The following is a 20,005-nucleotide window of genomic DNA, read 5'->3' as shown; positions in this document are numbered from 1 at the left end:
TGTTTACCTGTTTTACACAACAAGTAATTATAATAAGATAAGGAAAAACGTATCTCAAGATGTGTCACTGTAATTTTATGGAAAATGTTTATTCATTTAGTAATTAATCTATTATTAATTAAATCACTCACTTTCATCCTAGGTAATTTAAGATTATGTAATTAAAATATGTTTTCTTTGTGACTACATGATTTGGGTGGGATGGGACAAGTTGTTTCCTTTCCCAAATCTGACTCTGGCTATTACAGGTACTTTGTTGCTGTTTTCTTGTCAAACATTTATTTATTTATTCCATGAAACACTCAAAGTTTAGGTCAGTGGGAAACAATTTTAATCAAAGAATTGTACAATTTCTTCCCACATATTTTGATTTGTAATAGGAAATGACATTGCAACCCATTTTACTAAAATATTACAAAATATTTACAAGAAAATATTAAAATAGGTCAAACACAAAAGGCAAGATGGGGTAAAATAAACTTTTTTCAGAAATCTCTACTCCAGTGCCAATAGCACACAAGAAGAGAATCAAAACAAATAAGTAACAAAGATCCCCTGACCATGTTGCCAAAGAACTGGAGAAGGGAAACAAACGGGATGAAAATGGTGGTAAGAAGGGAATAGATGTTAACAGCCTGGCTTCAATAACCAATCTATTCTGAATGAAATAACTCTCTCCTATATGCAATAAATTCTGAACAAGGCTAAATTTTAGGATATTTCTTGAAATGAAATTTAAAAATACCCTGGCAGCTCTTTCACTAAGTTTAATAGGAGCCTCTTTCCCCATGAACCACTCATGCGAATAGAAACCCATTCTGGCATTAAAAGCTATCACAGCAGGGGCGCCTGGGTGGCTCAGGGGGTTGAGCATCCGACTTCAGCTCAGGTCATGATCTCAGGGTCTGTGGGTTCGAGCCCCGCGTTGGGCTCTGTGCTGACAGCTCAGAGCCTGAAGCCTGTTTGGGATTCTGTGTCTCCCTCACTCTCTGCCCCTCCCCCACTTGTGCTCTGTCTCTCAAAAATAAACATTTTAAAAAATTTTTTAAAAAAAGCTGTCACAGTAGCCCTTCCATTTCTTTCATGAAAGCTTCATAAACATCATCCTTAGTTTGCCCTGAAATGGGAACAGATGGACCAGATTTGGGGGCTGCTTTGGCAAGAGGGACAGCAGAATCATCCTCTGACTTTCTCTGGGGAGCAGCAGCGGTCCCTTTGTTCTCTTAATGTACCCTCATTGCAGTAGGCACAAATCAAGTAATCTCCGCCTAGGGATTGGTGATCCGTGGCTTGGCACTGATGGATGCTGTGGCTTTCTTCTCAATGGTGGCTGCGCTTGTATCATCCGCCTTGGGTTGCTGAATCAAGTTGGGTGGAGCACTTAAAACCCCCGGGTTCAGCAAGGGAGCTGGTGGGAAAAGCCCAGGTGGGGCAGGTCCAAGTACAGGCACCAAAGGTGAGCACATCATGCCAGGACGGGGTGGAGGAATACTTGGAGGTGCAGGGAGAGGTAGCCTTGGTGGGGGTCCCTGAAGAGGAGGGCCAGGAGGCAGACCTGGAAGTGGACCTGAGGGAGGGCCAGGGGGCCAGCCTGGTGGTGGGCCTGGGGGTAAAAGTCGAGGTAAAGGCCCTTGGAGCCCTGGCATTCCAGATGGTCTCAGGAACGGAGGAGCTCCTGGAAGTGGTCCAGAAGGAAGGCCAAGCAGGTGGTCCAGGTGACTGTAAAGGTGGAGCAGGTGGTGGTCCAAAAGGAGGTGGTCCTGACATGGGAGGTGCTTGTATCTGAGAAGGAGGAACAGACTGTGTGGGAGCTTGCTACTATGAAGAGGCGGGAAATATGCCATCAGAAAGAGAGATTCCTCTTTATGCTGTTTTTGTGACTGCTTTTCCGCTTCAGAATCATCAGAATCGCCTTCATCATCATCCTCTGAAATTTCTTCTACTGCTCGTCCCTCCTCTGGGACTTCCTGACCTGCCATTTGAAGCATCATGGCTTGAAGAGGAGTCAGCTCCTTCATGTTCTTTTTCTTCCTTGATTTTCCAGGCATATGTGCAAATCTTACACTCAGACCTGACTTTTTTTCTTCATTGTTGTCTCTTTCATTATCATCACAGTGCACAAATTCAGCCCCTTCACTTTCTCCATCTGACCCATCAGTGTCGCTGTCATCAGTACTGTCATCATGCTTATCTTGATCCATGTCCTCAGAATACCATCATCTTCACTGGTGCTGGAAACATCATCATCATGACCCCGTTGAGCAAGTTCAGGACTATATAAAATGTCTTCATCCCACCTATGAGGGGGAAAGATCTAGAGCAAAGCCTACTTTACAGCCATACATTTGCAAGACTTGAGGAGGTGGTGGACCAGGGGGAGGACCAGGAGGTTTTCTGCCAGGGGGCAAATGTGGAACACCATGTCCAAGAAGAGGAAGTATAGAAACTACCTGCGTTGAAGGTCATAGGCGAGGACTTTTTAAGGATGGAGCGTGGCTGGGCACCAGGAAGTGGAATGTCCTGGATCAGAATGTTGGAAGGAGCATGTGGCATATCTGGCAAGGGAATGCTCTCCACTTCCACATGCTGAGCATTCTTGACAGCATCAAAATATTAGCTAGGTTGAGCTCTCTTCTGTTCATACTCTACTTCTAGCTTTCTCAATTCTTTGTAAATATCCATATTCTCTTCCACAGAGTTGTAGAATACGTTAAAAGTTTTCACGCAGCTTTTTACGCTTATCTTCAGCACCTTCTCATTCAACTGTTTGCTGCACTGGGTTAAGCTCCATTTCATCCAATTTCTCCATGTCCCGAATAATCTGTTTGGGATCCTTCATCCTTAAAACTGCAGCCCGTACCATCATGCACCATTTTTTGTTCTTCTTTAATTCTCTCTTCTGGGCTTCTTTTTGATTATTACAGGTACCTTGGTTTATGCACAATTACCAATATATCAGCTATTTAGATTTGTTCATATGTGGCACTGCTCTGGCAACATGAAGAGTGAACCCCATGTTATCAAAAAGTATACACTTGGCTTATGAGGCAGCTTTTAACAATGACTGGCAGCTTCCAGCATCTCCTCTTCACCTATGAAGTTCCCATCATTTCCTGTGCTGCTTCTGTGCTGTGTGTTCAGCAATTGTGCAAACTTTACTTTTATTTAATGATGATGATTGGGACGTTAATACAATAATATGAAAGCTGCTTTCTAGTTGGTCAGGGAAACTAACACTAAGAACTTTATTAAATGCCTTCCCTAGAACCAACTTCTATTCCTAAGCATTGGGGGCAAGATGGGATTTAGTCCCCTTGACAAAGAACTCGGTAGAATATCCCATCTCACTGTCTCTTTAAAGTCAATGCTCTGACAGATCATCAAGAGAATACTGCAAATGATAAAGTTATTACAGAAGAGTGCCTTTGTCCACATGCATTTCAAGCACACATTTTTTCCTTTCCTCCCTCCTTCTCTCTTCTTTCCTTCCTTTCTTCACTCCCTCCCTCCCTCCCTCCCTTTCTTTCCTTCCTTGCTTGACTCACCCTTCCTATGTCAAAGTGATTTGAATTGTCTAAATAAGTACTGAAGGAGTTGTAAGGCAAAACGACCATGGAAAGAAGCCAGTTTAACTCACTTTGCACTTGGGCAACTAATAGCTGACTGTTCCTACCCACCAAAACCCAAAAACATTCCATACACAAACACAAGCAAGAATACCCACACACAACACAGCCAAACACCTTTAGATCATAAGCTTGTCAAAGTCAGGGACTATGTCTTATTTTTATTCATTCCCTTCTGACACTTTTTAAATGGCTATTATTCACCATAGACTGGGTATAAATACAGGGAATAATTCAAACCAGGTCCCTATATCCAGAGAGTTAAAGGTACTGAACAAGACACAAGTCAGTTAACATGAGTGCTACAAACAAGAAGTTCAGAGTGCTGTGGATATCTATTAGGCTGCCATAATACATCCTGGAAGACCAAGAAAGGTGTTCCAGAAAAAGAGATATATAAGTCTTAATACTGGTTCTCCATTGCTACATAACAAATTACCACAAACTTAGGAGCTTAAGACAGCAGTTATTTATTAATTCACAGTTCTGTAGGGCAGAAGTCCAGGCATGGTATGCTGGGTTCTCTGCTCAGGGATGCTCTTAGAGCTGAAATCAAGGTGTCAGTGAGCAATGTTCTCACCAGGAGACCTAAGGAAGAATCCACCTCTAGGTTCATTTAGGTAAAAATTGAGTTCACTGTGGTTGTTGGACTGAGGTTCCAGTTTTCTCCCTGTCAGCCAGAAGATGCCCTCTGTCTGTTCCTATAGACTGCCAATCCTTACCATGAGGCTCCCCTCCATGTTCAAAGTCAGCAACACAGAACCTGCCTCACATCAAATCCCTTTACTGTCTTTGTTTCTGACTCTAGATACACATTTAATTTTTTTTTAATATTTATTTTTGAAAGAGACAGAGTGTGAGCGGCAGAAGGGAGAGGCAGAGAGAGAAAGGGAGACCTAGAATCCAAAGCAGGCTCCAGGCTCTGAGCTGTCAGCATAGAACCCGATGCAGGACTTGAACCCATGAACTGCGAGATCATGACGTGGGCCAAAGTCAGCTGCTTAACCGACTGAGCCACCCAGGCGCCCCTAGGTCCACATTTAAAGGGTTCATGTAATTAGGTCAGGTCTACTCAGCTAATCTCACCTTCCTAGTCAACTGTGCCAAACGTTATAAAGTAATCACAAGAGTGCTATCCTATCATATTTACAGTACAGAAAATTATACAGGATATGTACATGGAGGGGGAGTAAGATTCTTGTGGGCCATCTTAGGAATTCTGCCTACTATCAGGGGTAACCTAAAGAACAAAGAGAAAATGAAGATGAAGCAAAGATTAAATTGGAGACAACATGGGCACAAGCGATATCCTGAGTCAGGAAAGAGCAGGGAAGAATAGGGGGAAAAAGTATGTATGACTGGACTTGTCTCCCCAGTACCCAGCACAGTAACTGGTACATAATTTTTCAAGGGAATGGACCAACATACCAAGTTATACCAAATTAAGCTAGCAGGTATTTACTAAGACTTTACATACTTAATAGCTATAGGACAAAAGCTAAGAAACTTATTGTAATGTGAAACCACTAGGCAGAATTGAGGGGTGACAAACCAGTGGAGACAACATGGACAGAAAACAAACTGGACATTAAGAAAACTAGGCTCTTATGCTATCTCTGCTAAATATAAGTGACCAAATCAAATAAACTCCAAGACTTTAGTTTTGTCTCATCTTTAATAGAGATGATATAACCACTTAATTTCTAAGATCCCTTTCCAGTGCTACCTATCCTACAAAATGGAAGGCATGGTTCTTGCCCTCAAGCATATTCTATTTAGGAAGTTTAGAATGTAAGTATTAATTCATGTTGTAACCCACACATTGCTCTATCAGTAGTAATATTAAAAAGACAATAGGAAGAATCCTATTTTAAACACTGAATTTATCCTCTTCTATAAATTTAGCAGTAAACAGATATTCCTATGCTAAGATTTACTTGTTCTTCCCAGTAAAAAAAATAAAACACCAAAATTACATATCTTTATTTTATTATTTTTTTTAGGTAGGCTCCATGCCCAACGTGAGGCTTCAACTCACAACCATGAGATCAAGAGTCACATGCTCTACCAAGTGAGCCAGCCAGGTGCTCCCAAAATTACATATCAATACCAGGTCCTATTAAAATAAGGCAAAGTAAGGTAATGCCACAGTTTGGGGAGAATAGGGACTAGAATTCTCAGGACAGAGTAACAAAGAGAGGACGGTACAGCTAGAAAATGCCAGAGATCTTCAGATTATGCACGTGTATACTCAACTAAGTACTGAGCAGCACAAGTGTATAAAAATACTACCCAAGTCTGGTGAAAAGAAGCATCTAAAGCAATTAAAGTAGTGCTTCTCAACCGTTTTCTTCTTATGATCCTAATCCAGGAGGTTTTTGATACTTTATTTTTCCTAACTGCCCTCATGAAATTTTACTACTACTGTGTATCTATCTAATTTCTACAGTTTAATCCTTTGGAAGGCCATAATCATTGTAATATGCAAGATTCTCTCTCTCTCTCTCTCTCTCTCTCTCTCTCTCTCTCTCTCACACACACACACACACACACACAGCAAAAAAATATATTTTGCCAAGTTGGAGGTGATAGCATCACCAGCGAGGATACATGGATTTTGAAGGAATAGTGCCTGGATTGCATACAGGGAAGTAATCTGTTCCCGCCAACCAGGGTGAAAAACTTGTGTTTCCTGGAGCACTGGAGAGAGTACTCAAAAAGAAACTTACCTCAGCAGTACTGGATATTTAACATATTTTGAATTAAATACCATTTATAGTAAGAACAAAATTTATAAAATATAAATTTAACAAAGTATGTAAAAAGGCCATCCACAGTGAAATTACAAAATCTGCTGAGAGAAATTAAAAATGACCTAAATAAATGGAGAGATGGGTGAGAAGACTCAATATTGTTAAGATGTTAATTTTTGCCAACTTCACCTACAGATCAACATAATCCAATTTTCTCCCCAGAGACTGACAAGCTGATTCTAAAATATATATAAAAACACTAAGTACTCACACAATTTTGAAAAAGAAAAAAGTTGATGATTTCAAGACTTATTATAAAATGCTACCATATCACAAGAGTATGGCACTGGCATTAACAACTGACTTAATAAATACACAAAGACAATTCAGTGAAATAGTCTTGTTTTTCCACAAGTATCTAAGAACTGAATATATCTACATATTAAAAAAGTGAACTTTGGCATAGACCTTGCATAATATGCAAATATTAACTCAAAATAGTCTGTAGATCTAAATGTAAAATACAAAACTTCTGGGAGATACAAAGAAAATCTACGTGATGCGGAGATAGAGATCTTTTTAGATACAACACCAAAACCACAATCCATAACAGAATAAATTGATAAACTGGACAACAACAAAATTTAAAACTTCTGCTCTTCAAATACATTCTTAAGAGAATGAAAACACAACCACAGATTGAGTACTTGTATCCAGAACATACAAAGAACTCTCAAAACTCGAGAGCAAGAAAACAATCCAATTAAGGGGGAAAAAAAAAAACAAAGAAACTAGCAAAAACATCTGAAAGACACTTCACCAAAAAGGATATACAGATTGCCAAGAGGCACATGAAAAGATGTTCAATATCACTAGTCATCACAGAAATGTAAATTAAAACTACAATGAGATACACTGTGGGATGGATACACATCTATTAGAATTTTTAAGATTAGAAAAGACTGACCTTACCAAATATTGGTGAGAATGTGGAAAAACTGGCATTCTCATGTCTTGGTGGTGGGAATGTATAATGATACAACCAATTTGGAAACAGCTGGCAATTTCTTAAAAAGTTAAACATATAGATACCTACCATATGGTCTGACCTTTCCACCACTAGACATTTACCCAAGAGAAAGGAAAGCCTATATTCATACAAAGACTTGTACAGAAAGGTTCATCATAGCTTTATTCGTAATAGATGAAAATGGGAAACAACTCAAATGTCCATCGATAGTTAAGTGTATAAACAAATTGTGTTTATAGTTATAATGGAATACTACTCAGCAACAGAAAAGAACTGTTAATACCATGCCACAACATGTGAGATTCAAAATAATTATGCTGAGTGAAAAAATGCCAGACAAAAGGAAGACATATTGTATAATCTCATTTATATAAAGCTCTAGAAAATACAAATTAATCTGTAGTGATACAAAGCAAATCAGAGGTTATGGAGAGGCAAATGGAATCTTCTGGAAGTGATGGAAGCATTAGCTACCTTGATTATGGTGAAGGTTTCATAGGTATATGCATATGTCAAAATTTATGAAACAGTGTAATTTAAATATATGTAATTCATTGTATATCAATTATACCTCACTAAAACCTAAAAAAAAAAAAAAAAAAAAAAAAAGGCTGAGGTACTAGCTGAGACTAACAGACCAATTTAGCTCTGTCTAAAATTTTGGACAGAATTTATGCCATTTTTGTTTTACTACCTAACATATTACTTATATACAGTTATAAGTATAAAAACTCATCAGCATTATTTCAGACTATGCAAGTAAAAGTACCTGATCTCTATTAAAAATATCACAGTTGGGGTACCTGGGTAGCTCAATCAGTTAAGTGTCCGACTCTTGGTTTCAGCTCAGGTCATGATTTCACAGTTCCTGAGTTCAAGCCCCGCGCTGGGCTCTGTACTGACAGTGCGGAGCCTGCTTGGGATTCCCTCTCTCCCTCTCTTTCTGCTCCTTTCTGAGCATGTGTGCACACACTCTCTCTCCCTCTCTCAAAATAAATAAACTTAAAAAAAAACATATCACTGTTTACCCAACATCTATTTATTTATACATGTCCAGTAAAATTGCTTCAAAGAACTAAGAGGACATTTAGTCTATTTGGAAAGATGATAATTTAATAATTTATAATAAATATAAACATTCCAAAAATTTTGCATGTCCACTGAAGCAGAATTTTTGTTTTCTTGGTGAAAAGATCTCAATTTATTTCCAATTAGCAAGATTTAAAATAATCCAAATGCTCTCTAAAAGGGGACTAGTTAAATAAATTACATTATAAACAATGGAAAATGATGTGGCTATAAAGAAAAATGAGAAGTTCTCATTACTAATATGGACTAATATACTATATTCCCAATATATATTCCCCAAATACACTGGAGATGAAAAATGAAAGATGCAGAATGTGTATATGCTAAATAAAAAACAATACATGAATGGAATATAAAAATAAGTCACCATCAGTCTCTAGCTGCAAAAACAGCTAGTTTCATTAGATAATACCTTCTTTGTTTCAGAATCTTCCAAAGCCATTTATAGTCACAATGACAGGATGTAAACTCATTTAAGATCTTGGGGGAAAACTGACCATTGGTAAAGAAAATTTAAAAATCTGAGGCTAGATGCTAGAAGCACTGGCAAGAATAGAGGAGAGGTGCCATCTCTAGGCACCTAGAAACTATAGAGGAATTCTCTCCTGGGTGTTAACTGAGTTGGTTCCTTGCTCTTCTTCACTCCCCCCCTCACTACTCGATGTTCCATGGAAGCCAGCTAGAAGTTGGGTGGGTACACTTGAGAAGGGGTTGAAGGGTTGGTCACAGGTTCCATTACTAATTACTGTAAGTAGCTAAAAAAGACCATGTGCACATGTACAATTTTAGGGCAGAGAGTGCACATGACCTCAAGTAACAGAGTGAAGAGGTTTTAAGAACTTAGAACACCAACAGTGTGGTATACTGACAGCCAGCAGAAGTGACATGTGGCCACAAGAAAGACTGGTTAAAGATTAGAGCATTTCTTGTTAATTTCCAGAAAAGACTAGAGAACACAGTGACGGATGGGGGTGGGTAGAATTCAGGCAACCTGTGTAAACTTAGGGTTTACTACTTTGTGTTAACTGCCAACAATATTATTATAATAATAACGAAAACTAATGATCTGTTTGTATGATGTGTATATATAGATTTGCTGAGCACTTCATCTGACAAAGTAAAATCAACATCATTTCAATGATCCCAGAAAGTACTTTTGAAAGCTTAAAGATGTTAATAATTTGGAAGGCTATTTTGGCAAATCAATCCCAAAATACTTTGAATGACAAAGCTAAATTCAGAAGCTAATAAAATATCCAAGATAGCATTTTCAAAAATACTAAGTTATATGGTAGATATAGGGAAGATCTACTTATTGACTAGCTCTTAAATCAACTCTTTTGTGTTTAAAAAGGGTCACTCATAATCTAAGCATTCCTGTTTTGAATACTGAGAACAGCATTGGCTAAATTATAATTACCTCTAGTTTGGTATTATCTTGAATGACATTTTTATCCAGCCAAACATTAAGACATCAGGGAGGCTTATGTAGTCACTCATTTGCAATGCTAACATTAACAGCACTTGGTATCATGAAAATTAGGAATCCACTTGAATTACAGTTTAAAAGATAGGAGTCCATAGAATCAACCTAACTTTTGGGGGGAAAATCCACTTCTGAACCATTACTGTTTTATGGCACTATTTGACAAAAGAAAAAAACTATTTCTCTCTCTCCAATTTACTTTATTTTCCCAGTTACTATCAAGTCTGACATGGGTTCAAATTCCTGTTCCTGCTATACTTACTGGTCCTGGAGATATTTAACCTTTCTGAATTGTAGTTTTGTTATCTATTAGTGGAATGGAAATGCTAACCTACCAACATTACAAGATTGTTGTATGAACTGAATCATAACATAAAAAGCTTTAGGCATATCACTGTCTCTGAAATAAAATTCTATAATTAACACCAATTTCTATCACTCTGGACACAGGAAAACAATTTCTTTGTGTAGAAATAATTTTCTGACAAAGTCAGACCTTTCCTCTGAAATATGTTATTGATATTTTAGACTAAATTATTTGGACTCTACAATAGGGCATTAAGTTTTACTAAATCCTCGGGAAAGGAAATAATAATAATTATTATTTTGGCTACATATATTTAGAAATACAAACGAAACCTTCTGGGCAAAAGCAGGAGGTCATTCAAGGTCATTCAGAATTTTTAGACCATCTTAAAAAATTTTTTTTAAATGTTTATCTGATTTAATTTTGAGAGGCGTGCAGGGGAGGGGGCAGAGAGAGGCTCCAAAGCAGGTTCTGTGCTAACAGACAGCCTGATGTGGAGCTCAAATTCATGAATGTAAGATCATGACCTGAGTTCTGAGCCCAAGTTGGATGCTTAACCCCTTAATCTACTGAGCCACCCAGGCACACCTTAGAGCATCTTAAATTTGGAGTGGCAAACACCCTGAAAGCCATTATTGTAATCCACACATTTTATAACAAAAGAGAGCCTCAAAGAACTTAAATGGATTTGCTCAAGTAGTATATATAGGCAATAAGGTAAGAAAACAGGAGTACTTAGGTCTAATAATTTAAATTCCAATTGTTCTTTACACTATATATACATACCACTCTGCTTTCATAAATTTTTGACAGTATCACCTTTTTGATTAACAGTGTTTCTTCCATAACCAGGTAACTTATTTTTCTAAAAGTTTGCTACTTCAACTGCTTCTAGGCAATCAAAAATCTTCTATTAGGTTACTACCCAAACAACTATTTCCCCTTTATGCCTTCCTATGAAAATGCAAATTTTCTCCACATATGGAATCCTAATATAACCAGGGATGATAAGCCTCTATTCTTGTCCCAGGGGATGAACCAGGTGAAAAACAATGACTAATCTAAGCAAAACGCTAATCCCATTCTACCTTTGCTGGTGGATTGGTTTAGAGTAAGCCAGTAACCAATCCAATCTCAGGGGGAGTTTGGAGGGGATTTGGAAAAAGATAGTTTTGCTTGATTAAAAATACAAAGAAAAAGGAAACTTACAGGGAGAGTCCCCTTTCCATTTCTTTGGCTGTGTGTCATAAGCACAAAATGCATCAGTCATCTCTACTAGGAGAAGAAAGCTGAAAGCCTCACAGAGCCACTCACCCAGAGCTCTGACGGTACGATCTTAACCAACCAAACTGCCTTGCTCTAGAGTAAATTATTATAAAAGCAATAAACCTGTATTTAGTTAAGCACTCAATTACTTGTGGCCCAAAGCCTCCAAATATGAAACTCCAACATTTTTAAAAATTTATTTGAGAGAGAGAGAGAGAGAGAGAAGAGAGCGCACACGCATGAGCAGGGGAGAAGCAGGGAGAGAGAATCCCAAGCAGGCTCTACCCTGCTAGTGCAGAGTCCGATACAGGACCCAAACTCAGGAACCGTTAGATCATGACCTGAGCCAAAATCAAGAGCTGGACGTTTAAGCAACTGAGCCACCAGAACTCCAGCATTTTCTAGTGAAATCATCTTACCTAAGCCTCTACAACAGAAGACTTCCTTCTCAACCAAATAATACACATGTATTTTAAATTAAGAGTTTTGTTAAAAATCAATTTAGGTATGTTACTAAGAAAAATGCTATTTGGTGATTCACAGTATCCAAAACTTCAGGACATGACTGAAGAAACTAAAATAAATCTAAAAAAATACAATGTTCATTTAACAGTACAGAAACAAATCTGAATTTGTATACCCATTCTAAAAACTGATAAAAACAACTTCAAAAACTGTAAGTTTCAAAGAGATGTTATTCTCAATTACTTATTTAAATAAAATTATTTTTAAAAAAACACCACTGTCACACTGACATAAAACTTATACATACTTTATTACCTATCAACAATCACAGATTTAACTCAGATCACAGATTTAACAAATTGTAAAATTATGACAATACTCTCAACTAAGAGTCACATGAGAAAAGACGTAAAAGCAGCTGTAGAATAACTTGTCAAAAACCCATGAATCACTGAAGACTACTGAAGTCACCCACCCTCAAGAAAAGCCTACTGATTTGGAGTACTAACCTTTTAGTTCTGCCCTAAGTCACAGTAAGGGCACCAGCTAGGAGATGTTAAAAAATGGTGGTTATTATGGAAAGAGCCTAAATGTCCATCAACTCATGAATGGATAAAGAAATTGTGGTTTATATACACAATGGAGTACTACGTGGCAATGAGAAAGAACGAAATATGGCCCTTTGTAGCAACGTGGATGGAACTGGAGAGTGTGATGCTAAGTGAAATAAGCCATACAGAGAAAGACAGACACCATATGGTTTCACTCTCATGTGGATCCTAAGAAACTTAACAGAAACCCATGGGGGAGGGGAAGGGAAAAAAAAAAAAAAGAGGTTAGAGTGGGACAGAACCAAAGCATAAGAGACTCTGAAAAACTGAGAACAAACTGAGGGTTGATGGGGGGTGGGAGGGAGGGGAGGGTGGGTGATGGGTATTGAGGAGGGCACCTTTTGGGATGAGCACTGGGTGTTGTATGGAAACCAATTTGACAATAAATTTCATATATTGAAAAAAAAAAAGAAGTGGTGGTTAAAAGCAAGTAAAGAAAGGAATCTATAAGTAGAGGCTAAAAATCATAAATGTTTGGAGGTGACACACTAATGACACATACACAATAGTTTCCAAGGACATCACAGTAGAATAAACTTATGCTCAAGATGATTCTGAGTAATTTTTAAAAATTTAAAATAATTTGATCAATACAGCAGAAAACAGTGTTGGCTATGAGACTTCATAATGACAGGGAAATTAATCATGGTAAGTAGCATTATAGTCCAAACTTTCTCACCAAGATAAGATTTGTTAGTACTATTAAGAAAACTAGCAAACAAACCCAAAAAACTAGAGTTCAACAGAACAGAAAGCCATTTTTTTCCTTTTCATTAACTCTATACCCCTGTAACTATTTTCTGTCCTAAGAAAAAAATAGACTCTTCAGAACACCCCAATTAGGTAAAGTAACAAGGCACTCCATTTAAAATAAATAAATATATCCTGAATTAGGTGCATGTTTCCAATAAATATAAATTTAAAGGCAATTCATTTAGGAAGGTTTAAAAAAAATGTAGTAATAGCATTTTGATCACTCTAATGTTAGAATGAACCATTTAGCTAAAGATTAAATTTATTTGGATAATCCAACTTTTAAAAGATTAATACTTTTTATATCTACTTAACATTATCACAGTAGTACTGTATGAAAGAATGAAAGAAAGATGAGAGCTTGAGATGACCTTGCAGGCTTTTGCAGAACTACCAATCATTTTAGGTCATCTGTTTTGGTGTTGCTATGGCAACTTTATGAATCATGACCCCCTCACCACAATAATTCAGAGGACTGAATTATGTATGAAGAATGTACTGTCAACATGTTTCCCGTAAAAATATACACATTAATGAATTAGATCTTACTACAGTAAATTATATATCTTTAGCCTCAATTCAGTAAATTAAAGAAACTACTGGCCACTAGAGAAACAGAAAATTATCCATATGCCCAATCTGTATAAAACTGTCTCTCATGTCAATCCTGAATGTCAAATCCACTACGTCTTTCAGTTTGGAGACTTTTCAAACAATATGTCTTTCTTTACTGAGAGGCTCAAACAGATGAGTCTCTGTATAATGCTTACCATACTTATTTACAGAAAACAAATTCGATCTCATAATCAAATCAGATATATTATAAACTTAATAGAAATGTCTTTTAGAGTTCACAAAAAAGAACCCTCATCTAAAATGCATACAAGTATTTAACAGTCAAATGTCACGATGTCTACAACTTACTTTCAAATGGATTCAGCAAAAGAAAAAACCGTATGTGTCTATATATAAAATATGTGTAAATATGAGAGGGAAAGCAAATGTGGCAAAATGTTCTCACTGCTGGATCTACGTGGAGTGTATGTGGGTATTCAGAATATTGTTTCCACTTTTCTGTAAAATATTCCCAAGTAAAAAGCTGTGGAAACAAAGGACCCTTACTGGTTCCTAGTCCTCTTGTGTTAGTTTTTACCCTGAATATACACCCAGTCCCCTTCTTTTGAGGCAATTACTTCAAGACCCTCTGCCCTCATTTAAAACAACTGTTATAGAACTGTTACGTCTTTTTTAACAAAATCATAATTCTAGAAAAGAGTTTTTATAAGTAGATTTAAAGGCCAGTATCAGTGAATTAATTGTTTTACCTGAAAGTTAACATCTTCTTTCTTAAATATTAGTGCTCGAACTTCATCAGGATCTCCATTAAATATAGCTTGCACCAGTGATGGCTAAAATACAAGAGAGTAATGAAAATATTAATCTCACTGCATGGATAATTCTAAAGATATTTCCACATAATTTTTAAACCTAAAATTTTTCTTCTCTTTAGCAACAATAATCAATTTGTTTTTGACATTAACCAATACTTTTATTGAGTCAAATTGTATGAAAGTACAGGATTCCTCCTTGAATAAAAAAAGGCCTAAGTAAAAAAAAAAAATCAATTCAGTATGGCCAAAATTAGGTAGTACAATAAACACAATCAAACCTGAGTAGAAGCCTTTTGTTTATATACATGGTAAAAACAAAGTCTCTTCCAAATACAAGTGTGACATCTCAACATCTACTTGTGGGACATAAGTTGTCAAACAAGCCATTGCCAGGCCACAATGATGCCCATGAAGGCAGGCCTTTTTGAAAAGTTCTGTTTGGGGCATTCAGTAACTTCCATGGGTTAGCATTACTTCTTATACAGATTTAAATCCGAAGAAAGAAAATCTGGCAATTGATGAAAATCACTACTATTCAAAGACCAAAAAATAGCATATACCTGAATAACACAAAGAGGCAAACACGTGCATGTCTAAATATAACAATTTCTTAATCAACAACAGTCTCTTTGATAAGGTATCATATTATACTAGTCAAACAAACCAATTGACAACAGCATTAAAAATAAGGTTAAGGAAGTCTGATTCTTTTTCATATAAAAGTGCTGCATGTAAATACATAAAATTCATTACAGAAAAGGTTGTGCCTCGGTGTTGCTAGCAGTAGTAAACCTTTCCTAAAACATACAGTTCCTCATTCTCATTACATCATTTTTTAAAACCACAAAATGAAAACAGAAACGTGGTTGCCAGAACTACAATTCTCAAATTATTTTTTAAAAAGTCTTTGTAAGAGAGTAATACATAGTAAGGAAAGTCTGAGAATGTTAGCTAAACGTCTGAAGAAGTAAAAACCAAAACTGTGTCCATTTTATACACAAGTAATACTGCATCATATTTACATACCTATACTGCTTTTATTTGGGTTTTTAATAAAACTAGTGGAAGCCACCTTATGTTTATTCTTAAAAGATAAAATTTACCCCATTAGTTCAGTAGAAGATAATAAACATAAACTCTCATATCTTACCAATACACTTCCAGAAGGTGGTGGTGAATGTAGGGATTTATTTTCCTGTGGCAATTTAGAAATGAATGCAGGAGATTCATCTTCTACCTCCTCCAAAACAACAATACACACTCGACTCATTCGCTCTTTTAAAACACTAAATTCCAAGCTATGTGATAAAAGTCACAGTTGGAAGAGCACAAATAGTTTTTCCTCCTCTTCTGTACAACGCTTAGGATCATTCTCTGAACAGCGCAGCTGGTTTTTTAAAGTTAGTAAGTACTATCAGAAAAACTGAAGTTTAAAATTATGACTACATAACATAACTTCCTAAAAACAACAAAATTCTGTTATTTTCTGTTGGGTTACTGTAATACTTAAAAGAAATTTCATATCAACATGTCACTAACTAAAACGGAGTCCAGTACAAGCTCATCTAAAAATATTTTTCCCTTACCAAAATAATCATATTGCTCTCTGTCTCACAGAAATTTACTTGCATAAAAAGATTATTGTTTGGGGTGACAACCCCACACAATACAGAATGAAATGAGAAACAACTACTGTGACAGAGAGGATTATAGCTATACCCACTCTTGCCTGCAAGGTCATATAGTTACCAGTAGCTGACTTGCTTATAATTGGAAAAAAAAAAAAAATCTCACTATTCTGTTTCCACTTCTAATTTGTCTTCATTTCTTCAGCTTCTGGTTTAAAGCAGATACTATCCAGAGGAAAAAAAAAATATCTAGAGCTCAGCATAAATTCTTAAAATGAAGCTCAGAGGTTGACAATTCTTTCTGTGTTTGGGAAAGAAAAAAAACAACAACACTCTGCATTAATAGCAAAGCTGCAGTACATTTACATGCGATGAGTCAGACCCCAAGAGACAATAGGACTCTTGGTGCTAGAATACAGCTTGATTAATCCAGATATCCCATATAAAGAAGAAACACAGATAGCTTTATTCCCATCGATAGCATAAGCAAGGCAGAGCGTTCATTCTTTCTCCATCAGGCAGTTGTCTGTGGCTGCTCCAGCAAAAGGGCACAGCACCAGGCAGAAATAGTGTTAGCAGAGGATCCTAACGGAACAGGCAGGCTGCGAAGGAATTAGAAGGCATTTGAGCTCAAATTACTGCTTCAGGCTTTTCATTTAAAAAAAGAGAGAGAAAAGCCCAGTAGTTTATCATTCCAGTGTTTCCTTTGATCTCCACATGAATACAGCTTCCATTAAATAGTCTTCATTCACAGGAAAAAACAGCAGACTGTGCATCTTCTTTGAGCCAACTACTTTATTCAATCATCTGCTCTGTGCCAATATAGTTTCCTTCCACTGTGAAAACCGCTACAGTTATCCTTTTCAGTAGATTTCAGATGCTTTCCTGTTCCCCAGATGATCTTGCAAAACGGCCACTGATACCTCCAAATAGGTAGGTCCTTAAAAAATATCTACAGAACCTCAGGATCGGCCCCACAGAAGCATTCCAACTGAGCAACAGTCTGAATAGCAAAGACTGCAGAACCGCAGGATGAAATGCCTAGTAATGCTCACATGTTACACTTACCAGAGATCTGAGCTACTGCTCGGGGATGTAACTTCCTCTAGCAGGAGAAAAAAATAGTGCATTTGGACAGCCTTCACAATTAGAAGGTTCATGCCAGTTCTGTGACTAATCCAGATCAAACTGAAAAATTCTATAACTGAAAAATGAGTGCGCTTTTAACATTTTCCACTAAAAGCCACAAGGAAATCTGGTGTACTGCCTCTGCTGACTAACACTGGTTTTAGCAAGTAAACAATTCCAAACAGCTTAAGTGCTTTCGTATGTTACAATATAGCAAATGTTTAACCCTATAAATGACAACTGCAATAAGAATGTCTGCAGTGGACCCATAAAAGAGATGGAGAAATATTTTATGATAACAGAAAAACACAAATCTAAGATTTTATTTTTTTAGCAAGATCATTTTTAATATACCAGATGCATTTATTTTCAAAAATGCAAAAAAGTTTAAGCAAAGAAATTTAAGATTTACAATTTCTGTTGTTGAATTTAATCAATCATGTCATATTTTAAAGGAAAAAACCAAAAATTTCATAATGTAAAAATCCTAGCTCTAAGCTTCTGTGGATCATCTGAATTTCACTGAAGAAATTAAATAATTCCACCTTCCCATCTGGAAATGGAATAAAGCCTTAAATCCGTTAAATAGCGGCATAAAACTATTGTTTAATGCCCTAAGTATTCATTTTCTCTATGTCAAAAAGGCACGAGGTAACATAAAAAAGTCAGATGTTCCTTCCTCTATAAAATTAATTTCCCCAAAGCTACAAGGAAGTGTCAAAAACAACCAATCTATTGTAAGCTTTCCCTTCTTTCTCTATTTATTAAGCATGCGAGTTATTTTCTAACAGAAAAATTACAAATACTATGGTTTCCCTTCAATTTTTGTTCTTTCTCCTATCAACTAGCATTTTTTTTTTTAAATTAAGGAACATAGGGGCGCCTGGGTGGCGCAGTCGGTTGAGCGTCCGACTTCAGCCAGGTCACGATCTCACGGTCCGTGAGTTCGAGCCCCACGTCGGGCTCTGGGCTGATGGCTCAGAGCCTGGAGCCTGTTTCCGATTCTGTGTCTCCCTCTCTCTCTGCCCCTCCCCCGTTCATGCTCTGTCTCTCTCTGTCCCCAAAATAAATAAACGTTGAAAAAAAAAAATTTTTTTTTAAATAAATTAAGGAACATAATAGCTATTTTTGAACATTTACGATGTGCTAATAAGTGTACATTTTCATTTAAAACTCACAATAACCTTGCTATGTTTCCATATAATAGAGGGAAAAAACTGACTCAAAAATTAAGTATTTTATCCAGTCATACAAATTACTAAACTTGTGTCTAATTCCAAACACATGCTCTTTCTAATCTAGTCTGCTTCCACTGAGTGTACGCACTTGTGCACACACCCCCACCCCACTACTCTCTCAAGATCTTCGCAACCTATACTAGATTGTCAAAGTAATCTTAAAAAACAGGTAACCTATAATGGCTATGAAAAGTTAAGGTAAGAAAGAATATACTATTTATTGTCATAATACTCCTAAACAAGTTATTTTTAAATGGGTATTTCAGGGCTAGTGTTACCTCATGTGTTTAAGCTAATTTACTTACCAAAACACAAAAAGAAAAAAAAATCCACATGATATGGATAATATAAGAAATGCCAGAATTTAAGAACAAAAACCATTAAATATCAATCTATTAAAGAACCTGTAATCCTAACATAATTGTACCAAGATACTGAAATATGCTAACAATTTGCAGAGTTGTATTTTAAAGTAAGCAAAATGGTTTTAAGCCAAATTAAAGACATGCAAATATTTTTGCATACAAAATGATGTTAACTATCTCCACATGACTAACTCAAAAATATCATCTTGATATATGAAATATGTAAAAATTAAATCACTGTGGTGACAATATCCTATATTCTGTCTTCAGGGGTTTTTTGCACCCCAAACAAAATCTCTTCTTATACAGACAATTTTAACTCGTTCCAAAGTATTCAATGTGTAAGTTCAGCTACTTAGACTTAAGCAGGTACATCCTCTTTCTTGTTCTAGGTCAACTTCCGTACTTAGGTCTTTCCCAGCCAGAGAACAAGCTCTTCGAAGGCAGAGACTATGTTTACACACATACATACACACACACACACACACACACACACACACACACACACACACACACACACAGTTTCCTTCTACTTTCTCCCACTTGTAAACAATTTCAATGAAATTAATTCTATTATGTCACAAGACTCTGGAATAGAGTGGTAAAATTATAAAGACAACAGGGGATTCATGTGTATATATTAAGAGTGTGTGTATATATATATACACTTACTTTAATCCAAAAACACAAGAGGCATTAAGGTGTAGAAGTTGAGCACCTTAAAATGCAGAAGTTGACAGGATATAAACCAATGATACAGGATGACAGCTAAAATTAAGGCCTCAGGAGGTCAGCCTACCTGGAATTCAAATTCTGATTCCATTATTTATTAGTTGTGTCCTTGGGCAAGCTACTTAAATGCCCTGGGC

At 36.7% G+C, this 20,005-nt stretch overlaps 2 protein-coding genes across 11 annotated transcripts in view; both read right to left on the bottom strand.

Annotated features, from left to right (window-relative positions):
- ANKRD28 (ankyrin repeat domain 28) overlaps positions 1-20,005 on the bottom strand; it is a 200,723-nt gene that overhangs the window by 105,836 nt on the left and 74,882 nt on the right. For 6 of the 10 annotated variants that reach the window (XM_047876241.1, XM_047876249.1, XM_047876243.1 and 3 more), the window contains one exon: positions 14,712-14,795. In XM_047876241.1, coding sequence (XP_047732197.1) covers positions 14,712-14,795 — 84 coding nt within the window. Of the gene's footprint in view, positions 1-14,711; positions 14,796-15,927; positions 17,436-17,473; positions 17,635-20,005 lie in introns of those variants that run through there. The other 4 variants (XM_047876248.1, XM_047876244.1, XM_047876239.1 and 1 more) reach the window with 4 other exon arrangements.
- Positions 1,063-3,018, bottom strand: LOC125175580 (WW domain-binding protein 11-like). The gene has a single exon (XM_047876265.1). It carries the CDS (start codon positions 2,199-2,201, stop codon positions 1,269-1,271), a length of 933 nt encoding a protein of 310 aa, XP_047732221.1. The 5' UTR covers positions 2,202-3,018; the 3' UTR covers positions 1,063-1,268.

This window comes from Prionailurus viverrinus, chromosome C2 (genome assembly GCF_022837055.1).
Source record: "Prionailurus viverrinus isolate Anna chromosome C2, UM_Priviv_1.0, whole genome shotgun sequence".
Lineage (NCBI taxonomy): Eukaryota > Metazoa > Chordata > Mammalia > Carnivora > Felidae > Prionailurus > Prionailurus viverrinus.
Note: the sequence above shows the minus strand (reverse complement) of the source record. Positions and strands in the feature narration are given on the sequence as shown.

Excerpts from the sequence above, each read along its gene's own strand:
- LOC125175580 (XM_047876265.1), bottom strand. The coding sequence starts at position 2,201 with ATGGATCAAGATAAGCATGATGACAGTACTGATGACAGCGACACTGAT.